This window comes from Zophobas morio, unplaced genomic scaffold (assembly GCF_036711695.1).
Source record: "Zophobas morio isolate AGI-343-1 ecotype UQ-CSIRO unplaced genomic scaffold, CSIRO_AGI_Zmor_V1 ptg000038l, whole genome shotgun sequence".
NCBI lineage: Eukaryota > Metazoa > Arthropoda > Insecta > Coleoptera > Tenebrionidae > Zophobas > Zophobas morio.
This window is the reverse complement of record NW_026972143.1, coordinates 316,090-339,728: the sequence shown is the minus strand read 5'-3', so window position 1 is coordinate 339,728 and position 23,639 is coordinate 316,090. Positions and strand designations below refer to the sequence as shown.

The following is a 23,639-nucleotide window of genomic DNA, read 5'->3' as shown; positions in this document are numbered from 1 at the left end:
CAAACTTTTCGGCGCATTTTAACTGTCAACAGTGTCAAGTCGTGCCCTTTTTTCAAATTCTGAAGTGTTTTTCTCGCCCTTCGTCGCCACACCACCTCCAGGATGCCCTGCGAGATGATAACCCTCCAGCTGGGCCAGTGCGGCAACCAGAGTGGGTCACTCGTCGTTTGTTTATATTTTTTGAGGTTATGTCAATTTTTTTAGTCGGGTTTGAATTCTGGAAGCGCTTGTGCGCGGAGCACGGGATCAACCCCGAAGGCATTCTCGAGGACTTCGCCACCGAGGGGATTGACCGCAAGGACGTGTTTTTCTACCAGGCGGATGACGAGCACTATATTCCGAGGGCGGTTCTGCTGGACCTGGAGCCCAGGGTCATCAACACGATACTCAATTCCCCGTATTCGAAACTGTATAACCAGGAGAATGTGTTTTTGTCGAAGAACGGGGGCGGCGCGGGGAATAATTGGGCTAGTGGGTATTCGCAGGGGGAGAAGCTGAACGAGGAGATTTTTGATATTATTGACCGAGAGGCCGATGGGAGTGATAGTTTGGAAGGGTTTGTACTGTGCCACTCGATCGCCGGGGGCACGGGCTCCGGGATGGGGTCGAATATTCTGGAGAAGCTGTCAGATAGGTTTCCGAAGAAGCTGGTGCAGACATATAGCGTGTTCCCCAATTTGGATGAAATCAGGTATTTATTTGCTTTGATAGGTGTTATAGGTCATGATTTTTGAGCGTTTTCCCATAATTAAAAAGTTTAAAATATGGACTGGATTTTTAAAATTTTGGGGAATTTTGTTGTGGTTGGTATGACAAATGTCAGATTGTGACATTTGACGTTAAAGTTTCACAATAATAAATATTAACGATGTGTGAAGCTGAAAACAATTATACGCTTCTTCCGATTTGTAATCTACGTAAAATTTGACCAAGATGACGTCAATTGATTGAATTATTGATTAGAAGCATTAAAAAAAAATCGGGAAAATTTTTGGACAATTTTTTGGAAATGTTAAACTTAATTTTCTCGCTGCTTTGAAGCGTATCGAAATAGTGACTTCAAAACTGTAATCTAATAACAATCCAATAAGACAACATCAATTAGCACTCTATTAACTCGTTAAATTTTTTTTTTTTTGATAATTTTTGGAAATTTTTCCAGATTTGTAGAATTTTACAAGATTTTTCCGAAATTTCTATTTGTGCACGAGTGGATCAATTTTTAAAAGAATGTCTCGAGAATTTTTGGAAATTTTTGAAATCGATTGTTTGCTTAATTGAAAACCCAACACGACAGCAATTTCTGATTTGTAATTTACGTAAAAACTTCGATAAGTTGATGCCAATGTCCGTTCGATTAGGGCCATTAAAAAAAAATTCGGCAAAATTCTCGAAATTTTTTTGGAAATTTAAGACTCAATTTTCTCGCTGGTTTGAAGAGGTATCGAAACGGTGAGTTCAGAACTGTAACCTAAGAACAATTACCTATAAGATGGCGTCAATTTACACTCGATTAACCCATTTTAAAGTTTTTTTTTTTGGATAATTTTTGGAAATTTTGAACTTGATTATCTCAGATTTGTAGTCTGAAAAAAAACATCAATAAGAAGGGATCTCATTCCATTCGATTGGACCAATTTTACAAGATCGGCAAAATTTTGGGAACATTTTTGGGAAATTTTTAACTCAATTTTCTCGGTGCTTGGACGCGGTATTGAAACGGTGATTTCAGAACTGTATTATAAGATCAATTACCTATAAGGTAGCATCAATTTGCACTCGATTAACCCATTTTAAAGTTTTTTTTCTTGATAATTTTTGGAAATTTTGAACTTGATTTTCTCAAATTTGTAGTCTGAAAAAAATTCAATAGGAAGTTCTTTTCCGCTTAATTTTAGCCAAATTTACACGATTTTTCCGAATTTTCTATTTGTGCACGGGTGGGCCAATTTTAATGGAATTTCTCGAGAATTTTTAGAAATTTTGAACTCGATTTTTTGCTTAATTGAAAATCTAACACAACAGCGATTTCCGCTTTGTAATCTACGTAAAAACTTGGATAAGATGACGTCAATTTCCGTTCAATTAAAACTATTAAAAAAAAAAACAGGAACATTTTTGGAAAATTTTTGAAAATTTAAAACTCAATTTTCTCGCTGCTTGGAAGTGATATCGAAACGGTGACTTCAGAACTGTAATCTAAGAACAATTACCTACAAGACAGTATCAATTTGCACTCGATTAACTCATTTGAATTTTTTTTTTTTGATAATTTTTGGAAATTTTGAACTTGATTTTCCTAGATTTGTAGTCTGAAAGAAAATCAATAAGAAGGCATCTCTTTCCGCTCGATTGGATCAATTTTACAAGATTTTTCCGAAATTTCTATTTATGCACGAGTGAACCAATTTTAAAGGAATTTCTTGAGAATTTTTGAAAATTTTGAACTTGATTTTCTCAGATTTGTAGTGTGAAAAAAATTCAATAAGAAGTTCTCTCCCTTTTGATTTTAGCCAATTTTAATAAGATTTTTGCGAAATTTCTATTTGTGCACGAGTGGATCAATTTTAAAGGAATTTCTCGAGAATTTTTTGAAATTTTGAACTAAATTTTTTGCTTAATTGAAAAGCTAACACAACAGCAATTTCCGATTTGTAATCTACGTAAAAACTTGGATAAGATGACGTCAATTTCCGTTCAATTAAAACTATTAAAAAAAAAATCGGGAACATTTTTGGAAAATTTTTGAAAATTTAAAACTCAATTTTCTCGCTGCTTTGAAGTGATATCGAAGCGGTGACTTCAGAATTGTAATCTAAGAACAATTACCTTCAAGACAGCATCAATTTGCACTCGATTAACCCATTTGAATTTTTTTTTGATAATTTTTGGGAATTTTGAACTTGATTTTCCCAGATTTGTAATCTGAAAAAAATCAATAAGAAGGCATTTCTTTTCGCCCGATTGGATCAATTTTACAAGATTTTTCCGAAATTTCTATTGGTGCACGAGTGAACCAATTTTAAAGGAATTTCTGGAGAATTTTTGAAAATTTTAAAATTGATTTTCTCAGATTTGTAGTCTGAAAAACATTCAATAAGTTCTCGTCCGCTTGATTTTAGCCAAGTTTACAAGATTTTTCCGAATTTTCTATTTGTGCATGGGTGGGCCAATTTTAAAGGAATTTCTCGAGAATTTTTTGAAATTTTGAACTAAATTTTTTGCTTAATTGAAAAGTTAACACAACAGCGATTTCCGATTTGTAATCTACGTAGAAACTTCGATAACATAAGATGACATCAGTGTCCGTTCGATTAGAACCATTAAAACAAAAATCCGGAAAATTTTTGGAAAATTTTTTGGAACGCGGCATCGAAACACTGACTTCAGAAATGTAATCTAAGAAAAATTACGTATATGATAGCATCAATTTGCACTCAATTAACCCATTTAAAATTTTTTTTTTTTGATAATTTTTGGAAATTTTGGACTTGATTTTTTCAGCTTTGTAGTTTGAAAAAAAAATCAATAAGAAGTCATCTCTTTCCGCTCGATTGGACCAATTTCACAATATTTTTCCGAAATTTCTAGTTGTGCACGAGTGAACCAATTTTAAAGGAATTTCTTGAGAATTTTTGAAAATTTTGAACTTGATTTTCTCAGGAAATCTGAAAAAAATTCAATAAGAAGTTCTCGTCCGCCTGATTTTAGCTAATTTTACAAGATTTTTCCGAAATTTCTATTTGTGCACGAGCAGAGTAATTTTTAAAAGAATTTCTCGAGAATTTTTTGAAATTTTGAACTCAATTTTTTGCTTAATTGAAAAGTTAACCCAACAAAAATTTCCAATTTGTAATCTACGCAAAAACTTTGATAAAATGACGAATTACTCAAGAATTTTTGGAAATTTTGAACTCTATTTTTTGCTTAATTGAAAAGCTAACACAACAGCGATTTCCGATTTGTAATCTACGTAGAACCTTCGATAAGATGACGTCAATTTCCGGTCGATTAGTAGCATAAAAAAATCGGGAAAATTTTTGAAAAATTTTTTGGTAATTTAAAACTCAATTTTCTTGCTGCTTTGAAGCGGTATTGAAACTGTGATTTGAGAACTGTAATCTAAGAACAATTTCCTACAAGTTAGCATCAATTTCACACTCGATAAACCCATTTTAAAGAGTTTTCCGGAAAATTTTTGGAAATTTTGACCATGATTTTCTGAGTTGTAATCTGAAAAAAACTGTCAATAAGCTGGCATGCTTTTCTACTAGATTGGACCGATTTTACGAGATTTTTCCGAAATTTCTATTTCTGCACGAATAGGCCAATTTTAACAAGATTTCCACAAATTTTTTGGAAATATTTGAAGTCGAGTTTTTGCGTATAATTGAAAAACTAACGCAACAACGATTTCCGATTTATAATCTACGAGAAAATTTCGATAAGACGGCATCAATGTGTGTTCGATTAGAACATTTGAAAAACAATTCGGGAACATTTTTGAAATTTTAAAACTCTATTTTCTTGCTCATTTGAAAAGGTCCGAAACGGTGACTTCAGAATTGTAATCTAAGAACAGTTTTCTGGAAAATTTTTGAAAATTTTGGAATTGATTTTCACGCTATTTGCGGAAGTAGCGCCTATAGATTTGTGGTCTAAAAACAATTTTCAACAAGATGTCATGCCTTTCTAGTCTAGTGGACCAATTTTAAGTATTTTTCAAAAAATTCTCTTTCTGCTCGAAGGAATGGAATGTGCCGAAAAGCTGACGCAACAGCGATCTCTGATTTTTATTCTACTAGGAATTTTCCATACAATGAAATCAATGTTTGTTCGATTTGAACGATTAAAAAATCTGGAAAATTTTTGGAAATTTTGACCATGATTTTCTTAAGAGTTGTAGTTTGAAAAAAATTTTAAATAAGCTGAAATGCATTTCTGGTTGATTCCGAAATTTCTGTTTCTGTACGAATAGGCCGATTTTAACGAGATTTTCACAAAATTTTTGGAAATATTTGAACTTGCGTATAATTGAAAAACTAACTGAACACGGATCTCCGATTTGTAATCAACGAGAAAACTTCGGTAAGAATTCATTAATTCCCGTTCGATTAAAACGTTTAAAAAAAATATGGAAAATTTTTAGAAATTTCTCATTTGTCTCGCTCGTTTGAAGCGGTATCGAAACGGTGACTTCAGAAATGTAATCCAAGAACAATTATTTATAAGATGGCATTAATTCTCACTGGATTAAACCATTTTGAATAGTCTTCTGGAAAATTTTGAACTTTCTCGGATTTGTGGTCTGAAAAAAATTTCATTAAGATAGCATCTCTTTCTGCCCTACTGGGCAAATTTTACAAGGTTTTTCCCTAATTTCCATTTTTTGCACGCGTAAACCAATTTTAAAAGATTTTTCCGAAAATTTTTGGAAATTTTGAACTCGATTTTTTGCTTAATTGAAAATCTAAACCAACAGCGATCTCCGATTTGTAATCTACGAGAAAAGTTCGATAAGACGGTCTGAATGTCCTTTCGATTAGAACCATTAAAAAAAAATCGGAGAAATTTTTGGAAATTTTAAAGTCCATTTTTTCGCTCCTTTGAAGAGGTATCGAAACGGTGACTTCAGAAATGCAACCTAAGAACAATTATTTATAAGATGGCGTTAATTCGCACTGTATTAACCCATTTTAAATGTTTTTTTGGAAAATTTTTGGAAGTTTTGAACTTTCTCGGATTTGTGTTCTGAAAAAAATTTCAATAAGATGGTATCTCTTTCTGCTCTGCCCTGCCAATTTTACGAGGTTTTTCCAGAATGTCCATTTTTGTACGAATGAACCAATTTTAAAAGATTTTCTCGAAAATTTTTGGAAATTTTGAACTCGATTTTTTGCTTAATTGAAAAGCTAAACCAACAGCGATCTCCGATTTGTAATCTACGAGAAAAGTTCGATAAGACGGTCTCAATGTCCTTTCGATTAGAACCATTAAAAAAAATCGGGGAAATTTTTGGAAATTTTAAAGTCAATTTTTTCGCTCGTTTGAAGAGGTATCGAAACGGTGACTTCAGAAATGCAACCTAAGAACAATTATTTATAAGATGGCGTTAATTCGCAGTGGATTAACCCATTTTGAATGTTTTTTTGGAAAATTTTTGGAAGTTTTGAACTTTCTCGGATTTGTGTTCTGAAAAAAATTTCAATAAGATGGTATCTCTTTCTGCTCTGCCCAGCCAATTTTACAAGGTTTTTCCACAATGTCCATTTTTGTACGGATGAACCAATTTTAAAAGATTTTCTCGAAAATTTTTGGAAATTTTGAACTCGATTTTTTGCTTAATTGAAAAGCTAAACCAACAACGATCTCCGATTTGTAATCTACGAGAAAAGTTCGATAAGACGGTCTCAATGTCCTTTCGATTAGAACCATTAAAAAAAATCGGGGAAATTTTTGGAAATTTTAAAGTAAATTTTTTCGCTCCTTTGAAGAGGTATCGAAACGGTGACTTCGGAAATGCAACCTAAGAACAATTATTTATAAGATGGCGTTAATTCGCACTGGATTAACCCATTTTGAATGTTTTTTTGGAAAATTTTTGGAAGTTTTGAACTATCTCGGATTTGTGTGCTGAAATAAATTTCAATAAGATGGTATCTCTTTCTGCTCTGCCCAGCCAATTTTACAAGGTTTTTCCAGAATGTCCATTTTTGTACGAATGAACCAATTTTAAAAGATTTTCTCGAAAATTTTTGGAAATTTTGAACTCGATTTTTTGCTTAATTGAAAAGCTAAACCAACAACGATCTCCTATTTGTAATCTACGAGAAAAGTTCGATAAGATGGTCTCAATGTCCTTTCGATTAGAACCAATAAAAAAAATCAGGGAAATTTTTGGAAATTTTAAAGTCAATTTTTTCGCTCCTTTGAAGAGGTATCGAAACGGTGACTTCAGAAATGCAACCTAAGAACAATTATTTATAAGATGGCGTTAATTCGCTCTGGATTAACCCATTTGGAATGTTTTTTTGGAAAATTTTTGGAAGTTTTGAACTTTCTCGGATTTGTGTTCTGAAAAAAATTTCAATAAGATGGTATCTCTTTCTGCTCTGCTCAGCCAATTTTACAAGGTTTTTCCACAATGTCCATTTTTGTACGAGTGAACCAATTTTAAAAGATTTTCTCGAAAATTTTTGGAAATTTTGAACTCGATTTTTTGCTTAATTGAAAAGCTAAACCAACAGCGATCTCCGATTTGTAATCTACGAGAAAAGTTCGATAAGACGTTCTTAATGTCCTTTCGATTAGAACCATTAAAAAATCGGGGAAATTTTTGGAAATTTTAGAGTCAATTTTTTCGCTCCTTTGAAGAGGTATCGAAACGGTGACTTCAGAAATGCAACCTAAGAACAATTATTTATAAAATGGCGTTAATTCGCACTGGATTAACCCATTTTAAATGTTTTTTTGGAAAATTTTTGGAAGTTTTGAACTTTTTCAGAATTGTGTTCTGAAAAAAATTTCAATAAGATGGTATCTCTTTCTGCTCTGTCCAGCCAATTTTACAAGGTTTTTCCAGAATGTCCATTTTTGTAGGAATGAACCAATTTTAAAAGATTTTCTCAAAAATTTTTGGAATGTTGAACTGATTTTTTGCTTAATTGAAAAGCTAAACCAACAGCGATCTCCGATTTGTAATCTACGAGAAAAGTTCGATAAGACGGTCTCAATGTCCTTTCGATTAGAACCATTAAAAAAATCGGGGAAATTTTTGGAAATTTTAAAGTCAATTTTTCCGCTCCTTTGAAGAGGTATCGAAACGGTGACTTCAGAAATGCAACCTAAGAACAACTATTTATAAGATGGCGTTAATTCGCACTGGATTAACCCAATTTGAATGTTTTTTTGGAAAATTTTTGGAAGTTTTGAACTTTCTCGGATTTGTGTTCTGAAAAAAATTTCAATAAAATGGTATCTCTTTCTGCTCTGCCCAGCCAATTTTACAAGGTTTTTCTAGAATGTCCATTTTTGTACGAATGAACCAATTTTAAAAGATTTTCTCTAAAATTTTTGGAAATTTTGAACTCGATTTTTTGCTTAATTGAAAAGCTAAACCAACAGCGATCTCCGATTTGTAATCTATAAGAAAAATTCGATAAGACGGTCTCAATGTCCTTTCGATTAGAACCATTAAAAAAAATCGGGGAAATTTTTGGAAATTTTAAAGTCAATTTTTTCGCTCCTTTGAAGAGGTATCGAAACGGTGACTTCAGAAATGCAACCTAAGAACAATTATTTATAAGATGGCGTTAATGCGCACTGGATTAACCCATTTTGAATGTTTTTTTGGAAAATTTTTGGAAGTTTTGAACTTTCTCGGATTTGTGTTCTGAAAAAAATTTCAATAAGATGGTATCTCTTTCTGCTCTGCCCAGCCAATTTTACAAGGTTTTTCCAGAATGTCCATTTTTGTACGAATGAACCATTTTTAAAAGATTTTCTCGAAAATTTTTGGAAATTTTGAACTCGATTTTTAGCTTAATTGAAAAGCTAAACCAACAGCGATCTCGGATTTGTAATCTACGAGAAAAGTTCGATAAGACGGTCTCAATGTCCTTTCGAGTAGAACCATTAAAAAAAATCGGGAAAATTTTTGGAAATTTGAAAGTCAATTTTTTCGCTCCTTTGAAGAGGTATCGAAACGGTGACTTCAGAAATGCAACCTAAGAACAATTATTTATAAGATGGCGTTAATTCGCACTGGATTAACCCATTTTGAATGTTTTTTTGGAAAAATTTTGGAAGTTTTGAACTTTCTCGGATTTGTGTTCTGAAAAAAATTTCAATAAGATGGTATCTCTTTCTGTTCTGTCCAGCCAATTTTACAAGGTTTTTCCAGAATGTCCATTTTTGTACGAATGAACAAATTTTAAAAGATTTTCTCGAAAATTTTTGGAAATTTTGAACTCGATTTTTTGCTTAATTGAAAAGCTAAACCGACAGCGATCTCCGATTTGTAATCTACGAGAAAAGTTCGTTAAGACGATCTCAATGTCCTTTCGATTAGAACATTAAAAAAAATCGGGGAAATTTTTGGAAATTTTAAAGTCAATTTTTTCGCTCCTTTGAAGAGGTATCGAAACGGTGACTTCAGAAATGCAACCTAAGAACAATTATTTATAAGATGGCGTTAATTCGCATTGGATTAACCCATTTTGAATGTTTTTTTGGAAAATTTTTGGAAGTTTTGAACTTTCTCGGATTTGTGTTCTGAAAAAAATTTCAATAAGATGGTATCTCTTTCTGCTCTGCCCAGCCAATTTTACAAGGTTTTTCCAGAATGTCCATTTTTGTGCGAATGAACCAATTTTAGAAGATTTTCTCGAAAATTTTTGGAAATTTTGAACTCGATTTTTTGCTTAATTGAAAAGCTAAACCAACAGCGATCTCCGATTTGTAATCTACGAGAAAAGTTCGATAAGACGGTCTCAATGTCCTTTCGATTAGAACCATTAAAAAAAATCGGGGAAATTTTTGGAAATTTTAAAGTCAATTTTTTCGCTCCTTTGAAGAGGTATCGAAACGGTGACTTCAGAAATGTAACCTGAGAGCAATTATTTATAAGATGATATTGATTCGCACTGGATAAGCCCATTTTGAATGGTTTTTTTGGAAAATTTCAAATTTTTCGCCAAAGAAAAATCGGGAAAATTTTTGGAAATTTAAAACCCACTTTTCTCGCTATTTTGAAGATGAAAAATTATTATAATTATGGTTATACGAATCATTGCCATTTAATAACAATAATCCCGGACCTAATACGAATCTCTGAATATAAAAAAACCCTTCCAGTGACGTCGTCGTGCAGCCCTACAACTCCCTCCTCACCCTCAAGCGCCTCACCGAGTCGGCCGACTCCGTCGTGGTCCTCGACAACACCGCCCTCAACCGCATCGCCGCCGACCGCCTCCGCATCCAGAACCCCACCTTCACCCAAATCAACAGCCTCGTCAGCACCATCATGTCGGTGTCCACCACCACCCTGCGCTACCCCTCGTACATGAACAACGACCTCATGGGCCTGCTCGCCCCTCTCATCCCCACCCCCCGCCTCCACTACCTCATGACCGGCTACACCCCCCTGTCCACCGACACCGACGAGGTCAACGTGCGCAAGACCACCGTCCTCGACGTGATGCGCCGCCTCCTCCAGCCCAAGAACATGATGGTGTCCACCTCGCAGGACCGAAACTCCCAGCACTGCTTCATCTCGATCTTGAACATCATCCAGGGCGAGGTGGACCCCACGCAGGTGCACAAGTCGCTACAACGAATCCGGGAGCGCAAGCTGGCGCAGTTCATACCCTGGGGGCCCGCGAGCATCCAGGTGGCGCTGTCGAGGAAGAGTCCGTACATACAGACGGCGCACAGGGTGTCGGGGCTCATGCTGGCCAACCACACCAATATCAGTTCGGTGAGTGATTATGAGACCTGCGGGGGCGCTTGTAATAACTTAGATGGTTTTTATTTTTGCGTAGTTGTTCGACAGGGCGCTGGTCCAGTATGACAAATTGAGGAAGAGGGAGGCGTTTTTGGACCAGTTCCGGAAGGAGGAGATGTTCAAGGATAATCTGGATGAGTTGGATTCGAGTAGGGAGGTGGTGCAGGATTTGGTTGACGAGTATACAGCGGCCACGAGGGAGGATTACTGTACGTGGGGGCAAAATTAGTGTGCCATTTGGAATTATGCTCTCTGTTCGTGTTTATATATTTTAACGATGTTGTAATAGGTCGTAAGCGTGTTATTATTTGTAATAAAAAGTTTGTTTAGGAGGGGTGCTTATTTGTGACTCAGGGTCGCCAACTGTATTATTCAAAACAGAAAACACTAAATAAGCAACCAGTTTAATTGTACATCTTAGACTGAATCCATGGAAGAAAATATGACACTTTTACAGCACATGTGGCGTTTTCCTCTGTATTATACAAAGCAACACCCACCAAATTATCGTTCTCGTCAACTAAAGCGCTGCCATCGTTTCTAAATCCTGAAAGAGTGTTTTCATTGGGTGTGGCACAGAAGAAAAATTTTTTGTCTGTGTCACAAGGTACCACGTTTTGACATTTCCCACTGTTGATTTTAACTTTAACTTGTTGTTCGCCCCAGGTTGCAAGACAGTCGGAGTTTTCCAAGTTATAGCCCGACAAATTCAACGTAACGCCATCTACAATTTCGTCTTCAAGTAACTGTGGAAAATTAATGCTGTAGTTGTTGTTCAATGTGGGGATTTTTATAAGAGCGATGTCCTTGTGTACTAAATTTTCTGTGTTGTTTTCGTGGATGATGAAAGTCGTAGAAATGTATGAGGATTTGGCTTGAACTAGTAAATTTTTGGTGCCTATGACAACGTTGACCTCAAACGCTCTGAAAAATACATACTCTATATAGTTAAAATAAGAATCAAAACAGGGGAGTACCTGTGGACACATCTTCCTGCTGTTAGAATGTAGTTTTCGTTGATTAAAGAGCCGCTGCATAATTTCGAACCGTCGATTAGGAGACCGACACGGTAATCAACGACCTGGAAGATTTTAAAAAATCTGTATAGAGGAAGAAAAGAAGATCGAAAGTTTTACCTCGTTTTTGCACAAAGTGTGGTGGAAGAGCAGCAAAATTTGTAAAATGAAGAGTTTCATTATTTTTCCAGTAGCACCAAACGTTCTGATTGTGGTTTGATTGCTTGTGTTGTTATCATTTATGCTTCAATGGGTTGTTTGGTGTTAACTGAGGCTTAAAGCTACCATCTGGACATACCGATGTTTGAAATGTGAACAGGTAAAGTCGTGGACAAAAGTTAGTGACAATGTGGATTCGCAACACTCAACTTATCAAAATTTCGAAACTTTAACCACTTCATATTTTTTGTCATCTGTTTTGCCGCATTATTGTCACCCCTTTTCTGCCGTTTTTTGTAGTTTTTCTTTTGTCGTGATTCTACGACGTATTTTTTTAGTTGTCTTCGTTCTTTTTTTCCGGCTTTATAAAATTTCTTTTTTTGTCGCTTTCTTTGCCACCATTTTCTATGACTATTTTATTAGAATTTTGTATGCTTCTTTTGTTCTTTGGTTACCTTTCTTGTCGTCTGTTTTGCCTTTTTTTGCGTTTTTTTAGGTATGTTTTTTCAGGTCATTTTTTAACGTTGCTATTTTTTATTTTTCGCTTTTTTGCATTTGTTGTCTCATAGCTCACTAGATGTTAATAATTTATTAACACACTGTACATAGTTTGTAATTTTTGTTTATTTGTATTTGTTAAATATACTTACATTACATTATATGTACCTACATTATATTACACTATAGACTATATTATTAAATTTCTTTATGTCTGTCATTTTTTGTCATTTTTTTATCGGTTTTCCTGTCGCTTTTCCTTTCTTGTCTTTTTCGCATGTTTTGGTCGTCTCGCTTTCTATGTCGTTTTTGCAGTCATTTTTTTTATGTTGCCTTGTTACTTTTGCCCACTTTTTGGAATTTTTGTGCCATTTTTTTCGTCCCAATTAATTTTGGTTACGTTTCTGTGTCGTTTTTATTTAGTTGTTGTTATTCTTCTTTGTTTTTGTCGCTTTTTTATCGTCCTTTATTCTGTGGCTTTTTGTATTTTTTTTTTTTGTATCATTTAGTGGTGTTATTTGTTACTGTTCTTTTCGTCTTTTTTTGCATTTTTCTTTATTTTTTAGCAATTTTTTCGCTTTGGCGTTTTTTTTATTGTTTTGTCTGTTTCCGTATTTTTTAAACTTTATTTTTGGTCATGTTTATGGTCTTTTTTAGGTGTTTGTTGTTTTTTGTAACCTGTCTACTGTGATTTTATAACCTTTTTTGCCACCATTTTTTTAAATTGCCTTTCTTGTCTTTTTTTCCACCCTCTTAATTTCTTTTTTGCCACCATTTTTTTAAATTGCCTTTCTTGTCTTTTTTTTAGTCGTCGTTTCTTGTTTTCCCGTATTTTTTTAACCCCCTTTTTCTCTGTCGTTTTTTGTCAACTTTTTTGTTGCTTTTTTAATTGAATTTTTGGCGCTTTCTTTCATCGGCGTTTTTTACTTGTTTTTGTCGTCCATGTCATTTTTTTTACGTTTTTTACTTTTTTAATTCTATTCATTTGTCACTTTAATTCTGTCAACTTTTTATCTTTTTTTTTTGTTGCTTTTTATCGTTCTTTTTATCGCCTCTTTTATTTTTGGTTGTTTCTTTGTCGTGTCTTCAGTTATCTGTTTAGTATTTTTTCCGCCGTTCTTTAAATTTCTTTTTTAGAGCTTTTTTTGTACTTTTTGGCATTTTTTATTACTCTTCTTGTCGTCTTTTTTACATGTTTCTTTATTTTTTTCGCAATTTTTAGTCCTCTTTTTCTCCATCGTTTTTTGCCAGTTTTTGCTATTGCTTTTTAAAATATAAAATTTGCAGTTTTTATTTAGTTGCCTTTTTTTGTCTGTTTCCGCATTTTTTAAACTTTATTTTTCGTCCTGTTAATGCTCTTTTTGTGTTGTTTCTTATCACCATTTTTTTAAATTGCCTTTCTTGATGTCTTTTTTGCCTTTTCTTTTATTTGTCTCTTTCTCTGTCGTCCTTTCAGTTTGTTTGTGCATGTTTTTGTCGGTTCTTTTAGTCTTTCTTCCGCCTCTTTTAATTTCTTTTTTGTTGTTTTTTGTTGTCACTTTTTGTAGTTGTCTTTCCTTGTTCTCCCACATTTTTTTGCTTTTTGCTTTTTTAATTGTACTTTTGGCGCTTTCATTTGGGTCCCTATTTTACATCGCCGTATTTGTCGGTTTTTTTGTTCTTTTTTACCTTTTCGTCATTTTTTTGCTCTTTTTTTCTTTTTTTCGCATTTTTTGATCGTCTTTCTGTATCACTTTTTTATGGTGTTCTTTTGTAACTTTAATTTTCCCAAATTTTTTTTCTATCGTTTTTTGGCCCCTTTTTTGTCACCTTTTTTATTTTTAGTAGCATTTCTTTGCCATAATTATTGTTGTTTTTTTAAATGTCTTTCTTTTGTTTTCGGCTTCCTTCCTTTGGTTTTTTCTTATTTTTTTGTTCTTCCCTTTTTGTTTGTCGTTTTTGTCAGCTTTTTTCGCTTTTTTAATCGTATTTTTCTTTTTTTTTTGCATTTTTTGTCATCTCGTTTGGTGTCTTTTTTTATTCTTTCTTGTCTTTTTTCGTCTTCGTCTTCTTGTTATTATTGCTTTTTCTATCGTCTTTTTTAGCACCCATTACCGTCATTTTTTGATGATTTTATTAGTTGCCTGGCTTGTCTTTTTTTCCTTTTCATATTGTTTGTCAGTTTTTTAATGTGGATTTTTTGTAATACTCCAATATTTTTTGTCGCTTTTTTTATCTTATATTTGCTTACGTTTTGTTGTTTGTTTTTTTGTTGTCTTTTTTATCCTTCTCTTTTTGAGACTTTTGTGTGGCTTTCTTTGTCATTTTCTCTGTCCCTTTTTTGTGATTTTCTTTATCATCGCTTTTTTTATTTTTGCCCACGTTTCTTCGTGGTGTTTTAGTTGTCTTCTTCGTGTTTTGTTGCTTTTTGTCACTTCTTTTTTCTTTAACCCACTTTTTTGTCCCTTTTTTATCGCCTGTTTTATTTTTGATTCTGTTTCTTTGTCGTGTCTTTAGTTAATTTGTATTTTTCCCGCTTTTCTTTGAATTTCTCTTTCGTTTCTTACTTTTCCCGTTTTTTATCGTTCTTTTTTTGACGTTTTCTATTGGCTTTTGTAGAGCCTTTGTTGTACTTTTTGGCGTTTTCTTTATTACTTTTCTTGTCGTGTTTTTTAGATTTTTTTTGGTTTTTTCGCAATTTTTAGTCCTCATTTCCTCCGTCGTTTTTTGTCATTTTTTGCAGTTTTCTTCGTTTTTATTAAGTTGTCTTTTGTTTCACTGTTTATTTTTCGTCTTGTTTATGGTCTCTTTTATGTGTTGTTTTTTGTCACCATTTTTTTAAATTGCCTTTCTTATTGTCTTTTTTGTATTTTCTTTTAGTTGCTTCTTTCTCTGGCGTTTTTACACTTTGTTTTATGTTGTCTTTTTTAATGGTACTTTTTTCGATTTTATTTTGCCCGCATTTTTGTCCCCCTTTCTTTTTTCGTCTCTTTTACTTTTGGTCATGTTTTTTGTCGATTCTTTTAGCTGTCTTTCTTGTTTTTTTCCGCCTTTTTTAATTTCTTTTTGGTCGTCGTTTTTTGTAGTTGTCTTTCCTTGTTGTTTTTTATTGGGGGTTTTTTCATCCCGTTTTTTTTTTGTGTTTTTTGTCGCCTATGTCATCTTTTTCACGTTATTACTTGTCTTTTTTGTCATCTTTTTTACTTTTAGTTGCGTTTCTTTTTTATGATTGTTGCCGTTTTTTAATCGTCTTCCTTGTGTTTTCCTTTTTCTTTCCAAATTTCTTTTTGTCGTCTGTTTTTCGGTTGCCTTCCTTAGTTTTTTTTTATTTTTTGTTCTCTTGTCTGTCGTGGTTTATTAGCTTTTTTATTCGTATTCTTCGTCTCTCTTATTTTTAGTGGCGTCCCCATTTCTTTTTTATTATCTTTCTGTCTTTTTTACAATTATGATTTGACGTCTTGTCATTTTTTGTCACCCTTTACTGTTTTTTTGACGATTTTCTTAGTTGCCTTTCTGTCTGTTTTGGCTTTCCTTCGTTTTTTTCATATTATTTATCAGTTTTTAACGTTGCTTTTTTTAATAATTTTTTTGTCGCCTTTACTTTGCTCGCTTTATTTTCGTATTTTGTATCCTTTTTTTTGTTGTCACTTGCGCTGTTCTTTTTTAAATTGGCTTTTTTGTGCTTTTTGTTGTCGTTTTTTAATTCGTTCTTTTTTTGTTGCTTTTCCATATTTTTTTGTCGCCTTCTTGTCCCTTTTTTATCGCCTGTTATTTTTGGTTCTGTGTCTTTGTCGTGCCTTTAGTTATCTGTCTTTTTTCTTGTATTTTTCCACCTTTTTTAAATTCCTTTTTCGTTTCCTATTTTGACGTTTTTTAACGCTCTTTTTTTTCTGGCGTTTTTTTTTGTCTTTTCTGTATTTTGTCTGTCGCTTTTTTACTTCCCGAGCAAAGGAAGTATTGTAATCGAGTCCGTCGGCCGACTCTGTACTTTTACGTTTTGTCGATCTTTCATGACCCCTAGAATACGAAGAAATAGGTCTCCCATTTCCGTCTGTCTGTCCGTCTGTCCGTCTGTCTGCCGTCCCGGATTTTTATTAGACAGATAATAATCTCCGAAAGTACTGGACCGATTGTTGTGAAATTTTATACTTCATATACATGATATTAGGAATATCATGCAGATGGTAAAACGATAACCAAAATTTCTCTAATCATCCCCACCACTAATGCGATGACGTCACTTCAAAATTGTACATAGTAAATGGGTCTTAAATTGTATAAAATAACATAGTCCTACACATGTAGTTTACGACTCCGAATTGAGTTTTTACCCGAAACGTCCAGATTTTTGGAAAAAAAATCAAAATTATAAAACAACATTTTGCAATTTAATTTTGAATCTGTTAATCCGAATGTTTTGAAATGTTGCAGATGTTTTAAGGCTATAAAGAGCATCATAAATCTTTAGTCAAAATATATTTGGTTATCCCCTCCAAAAACTTGATGACATCAGCTCAAAAGTTTGCCAAATAAATCCTATGTAAAATGTACAAAATATGATCAGTCTGTACTTGTGATCTATCACCCCATTCATATTTTTTGGATTTGCATATACAGGGTGATTCAAGAAAATAAATGAAAGCGTAAATTTATTTTACTGATTTACTCAGGAACTACAAAACCGAATGCTTCGAAATCTTGAAGATATTTTAAAATTATCATAAGCATGGTAAATTCTTGATCAAAACGTATTTGGTCGTCCCCCCTAAAAAATTTATGACGTCACCACAAAATTTTGCTGAATAAATCCTATCTAAAATGTATAAAATATGGTGAGTCTCTTCTTGTGATTTATCATTCCATTCAAATTTTTTCGATTTGCATATACAGGGTGACTCAAAAAAATTAATGAATGCGTAAATTTATTTTATTGATTTACTCAGGAACTACAAAACCGAATGCTTTGAAATCTTGAAGATGTTTTAAAGTTATCATAAGCATGGTAAATTTTTGATCAAAATGTATTTGCTCATCCCCCCTAAAAGATTTATGACGTCACCACAAAATTTTGCTGAATAAATCCTACCTAAAATGTACAAAATATAATGAGTCTCTTCTTGTGATTTATCATTCCATTCATATTTTTTGGATTTGTATATACAGGGTGACTCAAAAAAATGAATGCGTAAATGTATTTTATTGATTTATTCAGGAACTACAGAACCGAATGTTTTGAAATCTTGCAGATGTTTTAAGGTTATTTATAAAAAGCATAATAAATTTTTAGTTAAAATATATTTGGTTATCTTCTCCAAAAAACTGATGACGTCAGCTCAAAAGTTTGCCGAATAAATCCTGTACAAAATATGATGAGTCTGTACTTGTAATTTATCATTCCATTCATATTAATTTAATTTGCATATACCGGGTGACTAAAAAAAAATGAATGCGTAAATTTATTTTATTGATTTACTCAGGAACTACAAAACCGAATGCTTTGAAATCTACTGCAAAAAAAACATAATAGGCATGCAGTCGTCAAGTTTCCGACAGCGAGGGAAGTACTGTCTAAACTCTTTAGACCAATTTTTTACATTGTTTGAAAGTCTTTTAATCTTGTTTTTTTTTAATATTCCAAAATTTTATTCGCTTTCACTGAGCCTGCTTTATTCTCCAATTTTTTGTCCCTTTTTTGTCTTATTTTTGCTTACGTTTCTTTGTTGTTTTTTTAGTTGGCCTCTTGTCTTTTTCCACCTTTTCTAAATTTTATTTTTGTCTTGTTTTGTTTTTTTATCCTTCTCTTTTTTGAGACCTTTTTTCTGTGGCTTTTTTTGTTACTTTCTTTATCCCTTTTTTCTTTTTTTTTTTGTCGTCACCACGACTTTTTTTTAATTGCCGTTTTTTGCATTTTTGGACGCTTTTATTTTGCCCACTTTTGTGTCCCTTTTTTATCGCCTGTTTTATTTTTGGTTCTGTTTTTTGTCGTGTCTTCAGTTATCTGACTTGTATTTTTTCTGTCTTTCTTTAAATTTCGTTTTCGTTTCTTATTTTTGGCGTTTTTATCGTTTTTATGGGCTTTTTTGTACTTTTTGGAGTTTTTTATTACCTTTTTTGCGTTTTCTTTACTTTTTTCGAAATTTTTAGACCTCTTTATCTCCGTTGTTTTTTGTAATTTTTTTGCCGTAATTTTATTTTTGATCGGTTTTCTTCGTCGTTTTCATTTAGGTGTCTTTTGTTTGTCTGTTTCTGCATTTTTAAAACTTTATTTTTCGTCTTGTTTATGGTCTTTTTTGCCTTTTCTTTTAGATCCATCTTTCTCTGTCGTTCTTTTAGTTTGTTTTATGTTGCTTTTTTATGGTATTTTTTGTCGATTTTATTTTTCCCGCTTTTTTATCTCCCTTTCTTTTTTGGTTTTGGTCGCGTTTTTTGTCGATTCTTTTAGTTGTCATTCTTGTTTTTCCCCCTTTTTTAATTTCTTTTTTGTCGCTTTTTGTAGTTGTCTTTCCTTGCTTTTTTTACATTTTGTATCCCCTTTTTCTCTGCCATTTTTTGTCAGCTTTTTCTGTTGTTTTTTTAATTATACTTTCTTTCATCACGTTTTTTTCAATTTTTTGTCGCCTACGTCGTCTTTTTGGACGTTTTTTATCTTCTTGTCGTCTTTTTTTGTTATTTTTAGTTGTGTTTCTTTGTCATAATTGTTGCCGTTTTTAATTGTCTTCCTTGTGTTTTCCTTTTCCACCTTTTTCAAATTTATTTTTGTCGTCAGTTTTTTAGTTGCCTTCCTTTTTTTTCTTATTTTTTTGTTCTCTTTTTGTCTGTCGTGTTTTATTAGCTTTTTTCGCTTTTTTATTCATATTTTTCTCCTTTTGTTCGCCTGCTATTTTTGGTGCCGCCCCCATCTCTTTTTTATTGTCTTTCTTGTCTTGTTCCGTCTTTTTTACAATTATTACCTGTTCGTGTTGTCATTTTTTTATTATCTTTTTTATCATGCTTTACGATCATTTTTTGTCCTTTTTTGACGATTTTCTTAGTTTCCTTTAGGTCTGGTCTGCCTTTTCCACATTATTTGTCAGTTTGTTAATGTTGCTTTTTTATAATTTTTTTGTCGCCTTCACTTTGCTTGCCTTATTTTCTAATTTTTTGACGTTTTCTTACATTTCTTTGTCCCTTTTTTCTTTAATTTTTCCATCTTTTCTAAATTTATTTTTTGTCGTCTTGTTTTTGTCATTTTTGTTTTTGTCATTTTTTATCCTTCCTTTGTTGTCACTTTCGCTGTCCTTTTTTTAAATTGGCTTTTTTGTGCTTGTTGTCTTTCTTATTTTGTTGTTGCTTTTTTTAATAATTCTTATTGTGGCCTTTTTGTCATGGCTATTTTAAAAGTATTTCTTTTGCTTTTTTGGTATTACTTGCATTTTTGTCCCTTTTTTAACCACCTGTTATTTTTAGTTCTGTCTTTGTCGTGCCTTTAGTTATCTGTCTTGTATTTTTTCCACCTTTCTTTAAATTTCTTTTTCGTTTCCGATTTTGACGTTTTTATAGTTCTTTTTTCTGGCGTTTTTAGAGTCATTTTTGTGTTATTTTCATCGTTTTTTGTATTTCGTCTTTATAGTTTTTTTTTAATGGTATTTTTTGTCTTTTTTATTTTGCTCCATTTTTTCTATTTTTTATCGCCTTATTTTAGTTTTGGTCGAGTTCCATTGTCCTTTTTTTACTTACCTTATTCGTCGTCTTTTTTTGTTTCTTTTTATTGGCATTTTTTTTCACTCCCCTTTTATGTTAAATTTTTGTTTCCTTTCTTTATTGCTTTCTTTGTCGCCTTAATTTCTTACATTTATTATCGGCTTTTTTTATTACTTGCTAAAAAGTAAATGACATCACAAAATTTAACAAGTTTAACAATCTACTTCAGGGTCAAGGAAAGTTCTGTCCAAATATGTAGTTCGAGCTTTTCTTATGATTTTTAGACCTAATTGATTTCTAATTAATGAAGGACCTTAAGTACATCCAGTGACCTGTGAAATTTAAAAACGTTGCATATTTGCCACTTCTTATTAGTAAGTAGTTTCTTCGTAATTTTTTCTTCCTTGTTTTTGTTGCTTTTTTCATCACTTTTTTTAATTGCCGTTTTTTGCATTTTTTGACGCTTTTATTTTGCCCACTTTTGTGTCCCTTTTTTATCGCCTGTTTTATTTTTGGTTCTGTTTTTTGTCGTGTCTTCAGTTATCTGCCTTGTATTTTTTCTGCCTTTCTTTAAATTTCTTTTTCGTTTCTTATTTTTGGCATTTTTTAGTCGTTCTTCTTTTTGCGTTTTTATTGGCTCTTTTTAGAGCCTTCTTGTCATTGTTGGCGTTTTTTGTTACTTTTCTTGACGTCTTTTTTGCATTTTTCTTTATTTTTTTCTCATTTTTTTCGTCCACGTTTTTCCATCGTTTTTTGTCATTTTTTTGCAGTTGCTTTTTAAAATATAAATTTTGCCGTAATTTTATTTTTTGTCGTTTTTTTTGTCATTTTTATGTAGTTGTCTTTTTTTTGTCTGTTTCCGCATTTTCTAAGCTTTATTTTTCGTCTTATTTATGATCTTTTAATGTGTTGTTCTTTGGCACCATTTTTTAAACTGCCTTTTTTGTTGTCTTTTTGCCTTTTCTTTTAGTTGGCTTTTTCTCTGTCGTTCTTTCAGTTTGTTGTATGTTGCTTTTTTTAATGGTACTTTTTTGTCTGCTTTTTTATCACCCATTCTTTTTTCGTCTGTTTTAGTTTTGGTCGCGTTTCTTTGTCAACGCTTAGTTGTCTTTCTTGTTTCTTTTCCGACTTTTTTTTCTTGTCGTCTTTGGTTGTTGCTTTTTTAGTTGTCCTTCCTTGTTTTTTTGTCCTATTTTTCTCTATCGTTTTTTGTCAGCCTTTTCTGTTGCTTTTTTAATTGTACTTTTGGTGCTTTTTTTTTCTTTTTCTATCGCCTATGTCGTCTTTGTCGTTTTTTATCTTCTTGTCTTTTTTTAGTTATATTTTCTTTCATCACGTTTTTTTTTTAATTTTTTGTAGCCTATGTGGTCTTTTTGGGCGTTTTTTATCGTCTTGTATTTTTTTTTAGCATTTTTTGCCCCCCTTTTTGTTATTTTTTTATTTTTAGTTGTGTTTCTTTGTCATAATTGTTGTCGTTTTTTTAATTGTCTTCCTTGTGTTTTCCTTTTCCACCTTTTTCCAAATTTCTTTGTCGTCTGTTTTTCAATTGCTTTCCTTTGGTTTTTTTCTTATTTTTTTGTTCTCTTTTTGTCTGTCGTGTTTTATTAGCTTTTTTCGCTTTTTTATTCGTATTTTTTTTTATTTGTCGTCTTGTCAATTTTTTTATTGTCTTTTTTTGTCACCCTTTATGGTCTTTTTTGTCATTTTTGGACGATTTTCTTAGTTGCCTTTCTGTCTGTTTTGCTTTTTCTCTTCACATTATTTGTTAGTTTTTTAATGTTGTATTTTTTTGATATTTTTCTCACTTTGCTCGCTTTATTTATTTTTGTCATCATTTTTATTTTTGCTTACATTTCTTTGTTGGCTTTCTTGTATTTTCCCATTTTTTCTAAATTTCTTTTTTTTTCGTCTTGTTTTTGTCATTTTTTATCGTTCTTTTCGCTGTTCTTTTTTAAATGTTTTTTTTTGTTCTCGTGTTCATTTTTACTCACGTTTCTTTGTCGTTTTTTAGTTGTGTCCCTTTTTTTATAATTCTTTTTGTCGCCTTTTTGAAAAGTATTTTTGGTCTGATTTGCATGTTTGTCCCTTTTTTATCACCTGTTATTTTTGGTTCTGGGTCTTGGTCGTGTCTTTAGTTATGTGTCTTGTATTTTTTCCACCTTTCTTTAAATTTCTTTTTCGTTTCCCATTTTGACGTTTTTTTTCTGGCGTTTTTAAGTCTTTTTTGTGTGTCTGACGCTTTTTTTTATGGTATTTTTTGTCTCTTTTGTTTTGCTAATCATTTTATATTTTTTATGGCTTAGTTTTCGCTTTATTTTAGTTTTGGGTTCGTTCCTTTGTCGTTTTTTTACTTACCTTCCTCGTCGTTTTCTTTTGTTGCTTTTCGTTGCAGTTTTTTTTCACTCCGTTTTATGTCAAATTTTTGTCCCTTTTCTTTATTGCTTTTTTTGTCGCTTACATCTGTTTTTGTATAATTTATCTATTTGATTTGACTGTACTTCAGGGTCAAGGGAAGTTCTGTCAAAATAGTTCGAGCTTTTTTTTATTATTTAGACCTATTTCTGTTTGATGGCAGCAAGATCGTCGCGTCGTTTTGACGTAAAAGTGGGGCGTTTAGCGTTTACTCGACAATGTTTAAATTGTGGGAAGATTTTCTAATATCATTTTCAGGATATAAATAAATAAATTTAGGCATAATTAATATCATTTATAATGTTTAAATATGATGAGCATCAATATACGATAATTAAACCGAAACTCGTTTTCCTACAAACCCGATACTATTAAAAACAAATCAATTTGTTTAAACAATGTTAAATTATTCCGGAAAATGTGCATTTTCCCGGCCAAAATATGAAAAATAAATTTTGCAGTCTTTTTTTTTACGATGACGTCAATGTCACGTGAACTACCTGTATAAAGGTCACGTTTTGCGGTCCTTTGTGCTCAGTATTAATTTCTGTTTGATGGCGGGAAAACCGTCGCGTCATTTTGGCGTAAAAGTGGAGCGTTTTAGCGAATTTCAAGTTTATTATTAATACATACATATTAAGGAAAATTTGCTGTGTTAGTGCTGTGAACACGAACGAAAATGGATATTTTTCCGAAAAGGACCGAAAACAGGGTAAGTACGATTTCAGTTTTAATTTATTGAGTTCGGTGATTCGTTTACTCGACAATGTTTAAATTGTGGGAAGATTTTCGAAACGATTGAAATTGGTTGATCAAAGCTATACATTTTCACGAAATAAATAAATAAATTTTAAATATAATTAATGTAATTCATAATGTTTAAATATGATAATTAAACCGAAAACCATGTCCCGAAGAACACGAGGTTAGCAAAAAGAAATTAGTTTGTTTAAACATTGTTAAATTAACCCCGAAAATGTACAATTTCTGAGCTAAAATATGAAAAATAATTTTTCCAATCTCATCGTGACGTACGGTGAAGTCACTGTCAACTAACTTTTTATTTATATAGATTGATGAAGGACTTTGAAAATAATCCTTACATCCAGTAACCTGTGAAATTCAAAAACGTTGCATATTTGCCGCTTCTTAGAAATGCCAGACACTTTTAAAGTCATCATTAACGTGATTAATACGTCATGTGTCAGAATAATTATGACGTATTAACTGTCATTGCTATTATCGGTACACAGTGCGAAAGAGGCGGAATTATTCTAAAATTCTATAAAAGACTATTTGAAACTCTCCAGAAATGGTTGGATTTGGAACCAAGTCGTGATCACACTGGTACAATGTCGTTCGACCTATGGGAGTAATGAAAGTAGACCAAG

The 23,639-nt window shown here is 32.4% G+C and overlaps 2 protein-coding genes across 2 annotated transcripts; one reads left to right on the top strand and one right to left on the bottom strand.

Moving 5' to 3' along the window:
- The first annotated feature begins 65 nt into the window (after positions 1–65).
- On the top strand, positions 66–10,836 carry LOC135140006 (tubulin gamma-1 chain-like). Its single transcript, XM_064070381.1, has 4 exons — positions 66–151; positions 205–691; positions 9,856–10,477; positions 10,542–10,836. The coding sequence occupies exons 1-4, from the start codon at positions 103–105 to the stop codon at positions 10,731–10,733; spliced, it is 1,350 nt and encodes a 449-aa protein (XP_063926451.1). The 5' UTR covers positions 66–102; the 3' UTR covers positions 10,734–10,836.
- Positions 10,837–10,908: 72 nt separating this feature from the next.
- On the bottom strand, positions 10,909–11,763 carry LOC135139919 (chymotrypsin BI-like). The gene is made up of 3 exons (XM_064070286.1): positions 11,641–11,763; positions 11,482–11,585; positions 10,909–11,428 (listed from the first exon to the last, which is right to left on the bottom strand). The coding sequence occupies exons 1-3, from the start codon at positions 11,698–11,700 to the stop codon at positions 10,909–10,911; spliced, it is 684 nt and encodes a 227-aa protein (XP_063926356.1). The 5' UTR covers positions 11,701–11,763.
- Between the last annotated feature and the right edge of the window lie 11,876 nt (positions 11,764–23,639).

Excerpts from the sequence above, each read along its gene's own strand:
- LOC135140006 (XM_064070381.1), top strand. The coding sequence starts at position 103 with ATGCCCTGCGAGATGATAACCCTCCAGCTGGGCCAGTGCGGCAACCAG. Across the intron at positions 692-9,855 it reads CCCAATTTGGATGAAATCAG|TGACGTCGTCGTGCAGCCCT; the intron begins GTATTTATTTGC and ends AAACCCTTCCAG. Across the intron at positions 10,478-10,541 it reads ACCACACCAATATCAGTTCG|TTGTTCGACAGGGCGCTGGT; the intron begins GTGAGTGATTAT and ends ATTTTTGCGTAG.
- LOC135139919 (XM_064070286.1), bottom strand. The coding sequence starts at position 11,700 with ATGAAACTCTTCATTTTACAAATTTTGCTGCTCTTCCACCACACTTTG. Across the intron at positions 11,586-11,640 it reads ACACTTTGTGCAAAAACGAG|GTCGTTGATTACCGTGTCGG; the intron begins GTAAAACTTTCG and ends AAAATCTTCCAG. Across the intron at positions 11,429-11,481 it reads GCAGGAAGATGTGTCCACAG|AGCGTTTGAGGTCAACGTTG; the intron begins GTACTCCCCTGT and ends TGTATTTTTCAG.